The sequence below is a fragment of the Gastrolobium bilobum genome, unplaced genomic scaffold, assembly GCF_033153095.1.
Source record: "Gastrolobium bilobum isolate Gb01-03AN ecotype WA unplaced genomic scaffold, APGP_CSIRO_Gbil_v1 utg1377, whole genome shotgun sequence".
Classification (NCBI taxonomy): domain Eukaryota; kingdom Viridiplantae; phylum Streptophyta; class Magnoliopsida; order Fabales; family Fabaceae; genus Gastrolobium; species Gastrolobium bilobum.
The window spans coordinates 96697-109313 of record NW_026899985.1 but is presented as its reverse complement, the minus strand read 5'-3'; the positions used below and the strand labels follow the sequence as shown (position 1 = coordinate 109313).

The window sequence follows — 12617 nt, the reverse complement described above, 5'->3', positions numbered from 1 at the left end:
TGAATTGCACTTGAAAAGATGAAGGTATTTGATTCATTTAACTTTATTAATAGCTACAGAAACTTAGCCATCGGCAGATTAAAGCCAAAGATTTGACTTTAGCCCGTTCATTGACTTATTAGAAAATAATAGATGAACTGTCTTATTATTCAAGCTCTAAAGGAGTTCCATTTTTCTTCTACAATTTGTCAAGTAAAGTTGATCCCTAGCATTCATAAATCTGGACTTTAGTTAATTATTTTCTTTAAAATTGTTTGTTTGCCAAAGCTTCTAAAATTGAAAGTACCCCTAAAATGTTATCAATAACGGTATTCACCAAAAAAATGTGATAAACTAAGATTATTATTTGATTAAAAAGCAACAGAAATTTGGCAAAAGAATATTTAAAATTTGGTTTCAAAAAGGATTTCTGCAAAGTGGCAAGTGATTCATCCATTTTTGTTTTACAATTAAATCGATTAGAAGATAACCAATTTCAGTTACAAATTTGGATGGCCTGCTAATAAAACTAGCCAACATATCAACACGTCCCAGACCCACAAATCAAATGATAATGAACCTTTGAGGATTACTTGATTTCGGAATTGGATTTCATTCAAACCCTTTCATCCTGAACTTAAAGTCCATCTTTCCTTGCATCACTCCATGTCTTAAACTTGCTCAACTTTTTGGCCCAATATTCATACACGTTTGTTTAGCTTAATTTTTAGAAAATACTCATTTTTTATTTTAAAAGCTCTCGAAAAGATTTTAATTATAAACTCTTTTTTTTGGGTAAGTTATTATAAACTCTTTTCGAATAAACACATTTAGCTATTGCAGGCCACATATGAGACATGAATTACCAGATATAATAACGGACTATCGATTCAAATGACTTTTAAATTAAGTTTGCTAGAAATCACTCGTGGCGCAATTTTCGCACCATAGTGAATGAAGAATGTCCATTGTAGGTAATATTTTGGAGAGGTAGACATGTATTTTGATAAATTTTTGAGTAAATAATAGTAGTAGTAGTCGTATGAATCAAGTGACGAATATGTCACCCAGTATTAGTATGATTAAAAAAAATGTAGAATAATGCATCATTGAATCTCATTAACAAAAATGGTATTAGAGGAAAATAGCTTTCGAGGAAAGATACGGAAAAAGAAATTAAAAAAAGAATTAACTACGGCTGATGGTCAATATACAAAACCCCAAAAAGGAAAAATAAAGCACAATTTCAGAAAATATTGATATAACATTTTTCAATTTCCATACCATCATTGTTCAAACCTGCTTTAGCCTCTAAAAACAATCAAACAACAAAATTTCCTTCCCACTGTTCAGAGGACTCAATACCAAACACAACAAAAGAGAAGCTGCACAGCCACTCTAAATCACTCAATAACTTATTACAAAAAAAAATAAAAAAAATAAAAAAAATCACTCAATAACTAGTAGAACTGGATTCCATGACTCAATTCAGCAAAATAAGTGTTAGGCTACCTCTATAATATGTATCTTTAGTGTGTTTATTACTAAATGAAACATACAATGCAAGAATCAAAGCGTCAGGAGTTTTATCATGCACCCACAAATGACATGAAAGTTCTAATCTTCGAGCTCAATAATCTTCACAACTGATGAGTCACCAACTTTCTGGCAAACAACAACTCGGTCATGTGGCCTTATGACGCCAAAAGCCTTGCCATGGTCTAAAGCAACCTTCAAAATTGATTCATTTGTTCCACTATTAGACTCGGCCTGCACCCAAGTCACAAAATCACATAAGTTTAACAACTCTATACTGCAATATGACAAACATGGGGAATGATATTATAACAACCAAGTTGTGTTACTACCATGTTACTATCAATCAATTTCACTGTTAGATCAATTATGTTGATTCAACAGTTATAGTTATTTCCATCTTTGTACGGTTATGATTCTCCATATTTAAAGTGAAAGCATTAAATATGAGAAATCATAATCATACAAAGGTGAAAATAAATATAAAGTATTAAATTTGAAAAATCATGACCATACAAAGATGGAAATAAATATAACCGTTGGATCAACATAATCGATCTAACGGTGAGATTGATTGGTAGTAACACAACTTGGTTGTTACAATATCCTTTCCCGAAGCATATCCTAGCAATACTAAATAACAATCAATTTTACATTTTGCAATGGCTAACCCAAATTTTCGGAATAAAAAAAGATCAAATTAAAATAATCATAGAATTCCTTATGAAAAGGGAAAGCAAAAGACAGGAAAAGTGATATCATAGAATAGGGCAACCTATGGACACTTCCTATTGTGTCTATTTTCAATCCCATTAATTACTTTTACTTCCAATTTCCTGAATTGTCCCCAATTAAATATGAATGTGCAAATAGAAAAAAAAATTGTGATATGTACCAAAAAAAAAAAGAAATATAATTAAGGATTGGCTTTTTTTTAATTGAGGGAAATTAAAGATTTTCAAAGTGAAAGTAGTTAATGGGAGTGTAAATAGACAACTGGGTGTCCCAATAATAGTCCTATCACGTAAAACAAATAGGACATAATGTAGAATGAAGTTGATTTTATAATAGATCTCAATCTGGTAATTAGGGATTTTAATGTTAATTAGGGTTTAGGGTGTGATTGTTTTGGGCCTTGGAATATCTTATTTCTAGTTGGATTAGCATTTTATTCCTATTTTGAATTTGGATTTCTTGAGTCTCGAGTTATGCTAGTAGAATTAGGTTTATTTGATTAGCCTTATATAAAGCACGTTATTTGTTTTTAGATTTTAGATATTGAAATTGTATAATAAGAATTTGAGTTTTTTATATTGTTCTTTGGTTCCTCTTCCTCTTCCCCATTTTACATCGCTATATAAATCAACATTGAATAATACTTACTGGGTGTCGTGGATCTGCAAGCATAGGGAAAAGACCCCTCACAATAAGTGATTGCCTAGCCTGCCATAGGGTCATAAAAGGAAACACATAGCAACAACTGATTAGTTTCAATGTCAAATTTTGTAATGCAAGTCAAGCAAAGACAAACTTTCAGTTTAATTGAAATAAGAAAACACTAATAGATAATTGAAGCAGAAAAGAAATATGCATATGGGCATAGAACAGCAGCATTTTTTATGAAATCATTTTCACTATCAAATAAAGTACTAGCATAAACCATGTTTCTTCCCATGTGTTAATGAAAGCTAACAAGCAATTTCTTTATTTTTTATTTTTCATGTTAATGCATAATGATTCTCCACAGTGAAGTTTGAAAGCATTACTTGTTTGATCAGTACTATTTATACTTTAGAAGGACAAAATGTTAACCCCATGGCCAGGTATTCACAAGATAGATTTTCAGTAATTAAAAACAACTGATGAAATATCTTCTACTTTCATATGTATTTCAAGTAAGAAAAATATTCAAATTGACCTTGCTCTTTTAAACAATGAACCTAAAAAAGTGTCCCACCCCCCCAAAAAAAAAAAAAAAAAAAATCAAATTTGACATAAAACTGGAATTGATGATCCTGCGACGATTAGGAACTCTATCCAAGAAAGTTGATAATATGTGCATAAAAATATAAAACTATTTATAAACTTTTTATCAAGAACTATAAAAGATGCCGATACAATTGTAAAGCTAATGTCAATTATATACTCAAAAACACTTGCTACATTTAGTTCAGTTGCCCAATTCAGTTTCAACAACTGATGTAAATCTAATGTCAATTATATACCTCAAAAGCACCAGTGAATGTCCAGCGCAATTGATTTGTCTTCAATTGAGGAATGACAACAGATATCACAGGCATAGTTGGTCTGTACTTAGCAATCAACCTACATAAACACACAATATGATATATCAAAACTGCAATACAATAGAACATGACTGTCAATGACTTAAATCCAACATGGAACTAAATTACCGAAAGAAAGAAATCAACAAATGTGAGATCTTGCACCAATAACCCCAAAAAACGAGAAGTTATTTTAACAAAGGGGAGTCATAAAAGGAGATAAAATGAAACCTTGCAGCTCTTCCAGATGAAGTGAAGCAGATAATAACAGAGGCCTTAACCTTGATGGCTGCTCGAACCTGTATGTTTCAGCAAAAAGAAATTTACTTCCCAATATGTTCTTCAATCAGTACATAATCCCTTGAGCAAGTGAATAGAAGAATGTTGGTGGAAAAAACATCATAAAACAATCCAAAAATAAATAAAATCAGTAGTGCAACCAAGAAATGTACCGCAGAGGATGCTATTGCTTCCAAGTGGCTCATTGGCTCTCCCATACATTTGACAGCCTTCTTATAAAACAAATCTTGATTATAAACTTTCTCTGCCTGCACATAGCGGCTCATTAATTTCAGTTTACATTTCTTCTTTTAGAGGGTGGGGCTGGAGAAGAATCCCGAGAAGGGAAGTAATCTTGACACTTCACCGAAAACAGGAAGCATTGTAATAATGTTTTCGAACTCAACAAGTTGTTTCATAGATCATCATTTTCATAGATCACATCAGCAAGACAGAAAAAAGAAGAAAAAGATTGTTTCAAATTTGTTGGCACAGATTTTTAAAGATCAAAGAAAAGTATATAATTACACAATTATGAATAGCCAAGACAAATTACTTCTGAAGACAAAATATGCGAGTGAGATAATATCTTTAATTAAAGTATATCTTAATAAATTCGTAAAACAAATTAAATCATTTTGTGGATAGCAGCAATTACCATTATAACAAGAAGCAGAAAACAAGATATCAAGAAGGGCTATGACCAAGGAAATGAACATACACAAATGTTGTAAGAAGCAAATGATGACAAAGCAATGAAGCTTAGACTTTGGAAATGATTTTGTGAACTGGCAGCAGGGCACAGCCATAAATTATAAAATATGCACTAGGAGGAAACTATGTAAGAATAACAAGAAATCAATTCAAAGCAACAGAGGATGAGAGATGGGTTTCCAATAGGAAAACTTTTATAATTGCAAAATTGAACATATTTACCCCAAATATCTAACCAAAGTGAGGAATATATTTTTTTTTTTATGGAGGAAAGTGTGATAGGAATGCTATTTAAAGGTAAAGCAGAAACCTACCTCAGCACAAATTTTTCCAACTGTAGAAATGGTCTCTACAGGGTATAATCCCCGTAGGGTCTCAGCCCCAAGGAGAATTGCATCACTGCCTGATCCAAAAGAAAGAAGAAAACAAATTTAGACATGAAAGGTGCACGGCATACTTATGCATAAAGAGATGAACACAAATAAGAAAAAAAGGGGGGCAATTTGGTGCTATAAAGCTTCTGCCACCGTTCTGTGGGTCTATTAATAGGCAGCCTAAACTGATTACATGATTCGAACCTGTAACCTCTGGATCACATGGCGACAACATCAATCGTTGTGCCACGGCTCCCCTTCAGTAGGTAAAGGAATATTAAGGAGTAAACTAAAAGAATATTATGTAATAACATGATATGTATTACTAAATGCGAGAGACGCAATCATAATCAAAATAAATTAAACAAGATTCACAAATATGACAAAAAGGAATTCAGATCAGGAAAAAAAAAAATTACCATCCAACACTGCATTGGCAACATCAGTTGCTTCAGCACGAGTAGGTCTTAGATTATCAGTCATAGTATCCACAACACGTGTGACAACAACTGGCTTTCCAGCCATGTTGCACTTGTAAATAGCAGCTTTTTGGAATAAAAACACCTGTCAAATCCATAATATGCAAGATTCTAGTAAAATTTCACACTGGAGAGAAAAAGGAATGCTGTAAAAACCATATGCAGACACAAATCTCCTGTGATGCTGAAAACTACAACTAAACAAAATGGAAACATATAATAGCAACTATTATCTCACTGTAAGTAAATTTCATATATTTTTTCTATCCAGAAGTAAATGCTGACCTTCTCAGGTGGGAGGTCTATCCCTAAATTTCCACGAGAGAGGATGATACCGTCTGCTTCTCTCAATATCTCATCAAAATGTTTTATTCCCTTTAAGAATTTTACAGAAGAAAGATGCATTTTAGAATCACAGTTAAGCACACTCACCAAAGGATCTCAAACTACTGCATTTGTCTGTTATAGAAGCGGAGAGTATATTGTTCAAAGGATCTTGAAGTTTCTTACCTCTATATTTTCAATCTTTGCATAAATATGTGTCTGCTTGAGGTCACCAAATTTTGAGAGAAACTCACGGGCCTGCAAATGAAAAAAATCAGGCATTGGTATTTATTTATTTTTGTGCTGAGGAAAGTTAAAAAAGAAAATGATTCACTTTAATGAACAGTGTTATAAAAACTAGGCAAAATTAGAAGTTGCATTAATATGGGAGAAATGGGAAAGACATGATAAAAATAATAATAAATTAGACATAAGATAAAACCTATTAGGAATATCCCTTACATGGCGAACATCTTCAGTGTGCCGTGTATATAATGAAAGGAAGTCTATATTGTTCCGAACACCCCATGAGCTTATAACCTGAGTTAGTGAGTAAAATGTCGACAGGAACATTTAGATTCACAAAATTACAAGATAATAACAAAAAGTTATTTCCTATTAGTGACCGGAAAAGGGGCAACTCAAACCAGTTATACTTTTGTGATTGGTGCAGATAAAGTAATTTACCACATCTGTTGAGTAAACAGTGTACACATACATTTAATATTTTGGATTGCCAAATAAATAAACCATTATTCATATTGACAAACAAACAGAAAGATAAGCCATTTTATAACAAAAATTTAAGAGTTTCAAGCATTGATTAAATCAAGGAACTAAAGTATATTGGCTACTAAACCATATTATGTCAATCTCACTACTATGTGCACACAAAGTTCTTGTTGTTACCTCCTTATCCTTATCAGTAAGAGTAGGAAGATCAATACGAATCTGAGAGACATGTAAAGTATACAATGACCCAGAGAGTGTAGCAGAGTTTTTTACGAGACAAGTGACATCATCCCCATCCACCTCACTGACCTGCATTGTGAAACCAAAACTTCTTGACTGACAGTAATAAAATAGTATAATTCTGACTTTGAGTATCAGCATTATCCTACTTTCTGCACTCTGTTTAATATAATGCTTCCTAGAAAGCAGCGTGCATGTGGCAAGTCCATTATTTGATGCAAAACAAACTTTCAATTATAGAGCAGTAATGTAGACTAAGAGAATAATAAACAAAGAGAGAAGAATGACAAAAGAGGTCAAGTAAGAAAAGAGGGAAATGGAAACAAATATAAGGCAATGCCTACTAGATATGTTAAAATCATGCAAAACTATAATCTAAACAATTAAATAAAGCTACATCTAATAAGAATGAAAAAAATGAAAAAAAAAAAGAACTAAAATAATATAAAATCCAGGTAAAAATACTTCCCATTTTATGTGCTTCATAATGGAATTGAATAGAACTTGATATTGTAAATGTCCATAATCTATATACATGGGATAATGAAAATTGTATTTACGTAATTACCATATATTATCTTCTTTGCAAAAATTGTAAGGATGTGTAATTCCAACACACGATAGTATACGAGGTACCTCATTTCAATGAGCATCTCCGATCATCATGCTTTTATAAATAGTATAGATGAATAGCTAGCCTATAAGTGCATTACATACCCTAAGGATGCCAAAAAAATAGTATAGATGAATAGCTAGCCTATAAGTGGATTACATACCCTAAGGATGCCAAAAGAAAGATATTCCAATAACATACGCAATTGAACTTATTAAGATAATCACTTAATCAGAATAAACTACTTGCACAAGCATTGAAGATTGAACTAGTCAATCCAAGATTGTATTACCTCCAGCCATACAGAAGTTGTTTCACTTCCTGTAAACAGGTATTTACCAATAAAAATAGTATCACCCTTCTTCACAGCCTGCATAATTATGGACACCTTAGTTAGGAAATACCACATTGTACACATAATAAAGTAAAATATGAGAAATATAAAAAGTAGAGACGAAGTCCCACAAACTCTCATAACACCCCTGTAGAGCCACTTAGAGCAAAAGGCAGAAATAAGATTAAGTTAGACAGAAATAAAAAGTCCAATGACCTTTATGAATTTTCCTAATCATCTCAAACAGACAGGTTAAAGGCTTAGAGCTAATGACCTAATATGAGAATCCCTTGATTACTATCATACGGAAAATTATGATTTGCATATTATAAAAGCAAAAATGTATGGCATGTCTCTTCCTGATGCCAAAAAAATACAAAATAAATAATAAGCTATTACTAAATCATTAGTGGGATATTTAGGCTAGAATTAAAAAAAAAAAAACTGCTGGGAATCTTCGAAAAGAAAAAATTTCAAACTTTTCACAGTGGTACTGTTGTTGATAGTATGCTTGTTCTCTACTTCCTGGGGAAATCTGTCATGCAAAATCCTGAATCCATCTAACTTTCAAAAATTCATTGATTTTCTCAGGTTTCAGTATAATTTAATGGTCTAGTAAGCAGAGATGCACGCACACAAGCAAGCATATGAATGCGATTTTGAAGAATCCAACATATATCTGCCATCAAGATACTAGGGATTCCGAAGATGCCATGGTAATAAAATCCGTAAGTTTAAAGATATCAGATGTCCTCTAACTTTCTCTGACACATGGCTGATTTATTCTTCTTTTGAACATTTAGCACTAGCTGGTACCAGACTACCAGTACAATATAAGAAACAATAAGTTTCTGTACATCAGATGATGTTATGGGGCATATTTTCTTGCTAGTCAGTACAAAGTGATTTATAAAAGCAATGTAAAACAAAGGCTTGACCAGTCAAGAAATTAAAGAACTTGAGCAGTTGAGCCATTCAAAAGGGCCACAATGAAAATTCAGAATTATAAAAAATGCCACAGAAAATCCCTATCAATTATGGAATGATTTTTAATTTGGTCTGAAACTAAAAATATGAAGAAAGAAAGAAAGAAAATTATCCGGGTCTATACAGAAATCGATGATACCAAACCAATCATTCCATAGACCACAGTTAAGAATCACAGAACACCTTATACAGTATATTCTGTATGAAACGCAAAGATGCAACAAAAGAACAACTGATAAGTTCAATTTCACATGTGCAAGAGGATAACAAGCATGTAGTTACTTTGACATAAATAGGCAGAACCCAACAGACTTATTCAACAGAAATATGTTGCAGACCCAATAAATCTGAAATACAAAGAAAAGGTACACAGACCTTTGATAGCCCACTAAAATTTACTGGTAAGAGATTTGAAGTAGCTTCTTTCTTTTGATCCGGAGTTAAGACTACCAATGTGTCTTCTTGAAGGGAAATTGGACGATCGGTTTGATTTACAACTTGCAATTCTGGACCCACAGTATCTAGCATAACCTGGAATTGGACCAAAATGTATGTGTTACATTAATTACCCTTGAGAAGGTATTTGTACATCTGGAAAATACATTTAAAGATAGAAGCTAATGTACAAGTCATCATAGGCATGTATGTACGTTAAATAAATAAACAGCAAACATATGACAAGTTTACCGCGCAGAGTTTCTTGGTACTCTTGATAGCAGCCCTTAAATTTTCCAATGTCTCTTGGTGGTATTCTGGATCACCCCATGAGAAGTCAAACCTTGCCACTAGCACATGGTGAGAAACGAAGAATCAGATTACAAAACAGATGACTCAGAAACAGACCATAGACATGAAAGGGCCACTCGGAACTATAATGAAAGAACAACAAAACAAAACCATTCAATTCATTCATGATATGTGTTTTCCCCAAAGCGAAAAAACAGAGACAGGATAGAAGGAAATAGGTTATTTGTATTTCTTTCCCCTCAAACTTAAGCTTTTTTCGGAAACTACTACCTTCCAGCTTGGTCTAAAACACAGTTGATTCCAATTGAGTGCGCTATTCTAATTTTCTGACAACATGGCAATAAGAGAAAAAAAAATAACCAAAACCCCCCATCTTAATGTCCTTTTACTGAAAGAGGAGAAACAGTGAGGTCAATCTGACAAAAATAATAAAAAAACAACTATTAGTTTTTAAACAACGATCACAAACAACCAATTGTTGTAACGGAACATTACCAGACATTCCTGCATCAAGGCAACGGGAAATTGTCTCAACTGATCGTGACTTTGGACCAAGTGTACCAATAATTTTTGTCATAGCTGGAAAGAAAGTCTGCAGAATGCATTTCAAACACTTCAATCAAAGTCCAAATTGACACAAAAAATGAAAACCTTCATTGAATAAGGACCAAAAATTCTCTTCGAATTGTATATTAAAAACCCTTTCTTTTAATATGTCAACTCTCTATTTAATTTCCATAGCACAAAGACTAACATTTTCTTTTGTTTCACCAAAACGCATGTGAAAAACAATGAAATAACCTAAAGAGTAAATTACATAAACCATCGCCCCTCCAAACTTAAATTGACACCACCTTCCATTAAATAAATAAATAAATACGAAGAAGAAGTTATCAATTTCGTGAGAGTTTTCAACTTCCTCTCCTCAAAGCTTGAAGAACCAGCACCATATCCTTTTCATAGAAACAAGCACAAATAATATTTCAAAACACACTATTGCTTGGACTCCAAATCAAATTGACTAGAAAACTCTAACTCAACCCAGATTTGCTAAGATAAAAATAACACCACTTGTCAGATTAAAAGTGTCTTTCATTTCATCCACGACGGTCATTTTATAACTCGATCTACCAAATTCCTTAGTAACCAAAAGAAAAAGCATCAATACTCACACATAAACTCTAAAATGAAAACAACAAGTAGGTTACCAAAAGTAGACCTCTTACTCAGAATCACAGTGCTTAAAAGAAGACAAGATTAGTAGAACCAACACAACCCATAGTAGCTAGTAATAGTATATAAATAACACCAATTGCCAGAGTAAAAGTGTCTTTCATTTCATCAATCACAGTCATTTTTCAACTTGATCTGCAAAATTCCTTAGCATTTAGCAATCAAAAGCATCATCACCAAAGCCACCCAGTCAAAGGGTCACTAAAAGTTGATTGCTTTCTCATAATCACAGAACTTACTTACAACAAGACAATATTAGTAAAACCAACAAAACAAAACTTCAAAAGAAAAGAGATAGAGAGAGATAGAGAGAAGGAAATGCTTACAGGCTTGGATGGTTCTAGGATGGAAGCCATCCTAATAGGTTCCTCAAGAAGCAAAGGGCTAGACTGCATTTTCACTGATCACTGAACCACTCAAAGGAGAAAGGAAGAAGCAAAATATGAGAGAGGGAGAGAGAGAGAGAGTGACAATCAATTTAAGAAAGTATCGTACAAAGTAAGTAAAGGAATAGAACAAGGAAAGTTAAAAAGTAAATCTGTCTGTGTTTCAAAGTGAATGGTTGAAGCGACAGTGTCAACTGTGCTAGAAAAAATACAAAGTGAGGTCTATAACGTGGGGAAGGTAAGAAACAACATAAACATTAAAATAATAAAATAATAAAACAAAGGAAAACGAAAACCGAAGAGGGTTTTGGATTCAATATCTATGTGTCAACGTCTGTTTTGTTTATGTTGTTGTCTAATACTGGTGGCGACACTGCACACTCGAACAGAACACGATATTTGACTCAACTAAACAAACGGCTACAAAATACAGGTAGCTGAGTGTTAGCTAATACCTGCTATTCTTCAAGACGTTAAAGTTTGCTATGCTTTTTCTTTTTTAACTCTACCCTACTTTTTATGTGTGTATTGGGCAAAAAAATTAAAATAATGCATTTAAATTAAATAATTATGCATTTAATGTTATTTTGTAAAAAATTACACATCTACTGCACAATGTGACGTCACTTTTGGGCGTCATGTGTGCTCTATATATTTCTCCACCACCTCCATTCAATTCACACCTCTTCTCTCACTCTTCATATCTTTCTTCTCCACCAACATTCCCTTATCTTTAATTTAATATTTGAATTTTATTTCTTATTCTATTTAAAAATGAGCTCAAATCCTGATTTTGTTCGTGTTGTGTTATATTACAATAGTAGGAAGGTAGAAGGTCGACGAGGTGTCATCTTCGAAGGAGAAAAAAGGCCGACACGTATTCAACGCAACACAACCATTGGCGAACTGCATCAGAGAATTCGGCAGAAGTTAAGTCTTCCAGACAACCAATGTATCACTGAGATCACGACAAGGGTGTGGCAAGGTGATAAATACATTAGTTTGAAAGTGCTTGACGATGAAGACTTGGAGATGATAATGGAAGAATTTTGCAACCAGCCATGGTTGATTTTGAAAGGAATCTTGCGAGTTTCCGTGAAAGTAGTCCTCAAATTGCTAAGTGGATTGATGCGATTCCTAAGGAAAAGTGGTTGCGCGCCTACGATATTGAGGGACGGAGGTACGGTCATATGACAACAAATTTGGCTGAATCTGTTAATAGGGTTTTGAAGGGGGGCAGAAATATGCCTATAACAGCATTGGTTAAGCATACATATAGCAGATTGGTTGCATATTTTGTTGAGAGAGGAACAAATGTTGTTGCACAACTTCAATCAGCTCATCATCACTCCAAAGTTGTTGTTGAATTGGTCAA

The 12617-nt window shown here is 33.2% G+C and overlaps 1 protein-coding gene across 1 annotated transcript; it reads right to left on the bottom strand.

Annotated features, from left to right (window-relative positions):
* Window positions 1–1269: 1269 nt before the first annotated feature.
* On the bottom strand, window positions 1270–11345 carry LOC133294644 (pyruvate kinase 1, cytosolic-like). Its single transcript, XM_061493350.1, has 16 exons — window positions 11183–11345; window positions 10119–10215; window positions 9564–9661; window positions 9252–9407; window positions 7848–7925; window positions 6880–7011; window positions 6433–6510; window positions 6157–6228; window positions 5932–6021; window positions 5587–5731; window positions 5108–5196; window positions 4253–4348; window positions 4032–4099; window positions 3741–3840; window positions 2899–2958; window positions 1270–1749 (listed from the first exon to the last, which is right to left on the bottom strand). The coding sequence occupies exons 1-16, from the start codon at window positions 11249–11251 to the stop codon at window positions 1597–1599; spliced, it is 1581 nt and encodes a 526-aa protein (XP_061349334.1). The 5' UTR covers window positions 11252–11345; the 3' UTR covers window positions 1270–1596.
* Between the last annotated feature and the right edge of the window lie 1272 nt (window positions 11346–12617).

What these genes read in the sequence shown, in the direction of transcription:
- LOC133294644 (XM_061493350.1), bottom strand. Translation starts at nt 11,251, where the DNA reads ATGCAGTCTAGCCCTTTGCTTCTTGAGGAACCTATTAGGATGGCTTCC. An exon ending in CCTTGATGCAGGAATGTCTG is followed by an intron (nt 9,662 to 10,118) that starts GTAATGTTCCGT and finishes ACCATGTGCTAG; the next exon opens with TGGCAAGGTTTGACTTCTCA. An exon ending in TTGGAAAAATTTGTGCTGAG is followed by an intron (nt 4,349 to 5,107) that starts GTAGGTTTCTGC and finishes CGCTATGTGCAG; the next exon opens with GCAGAGAAAGTTTATAATCA.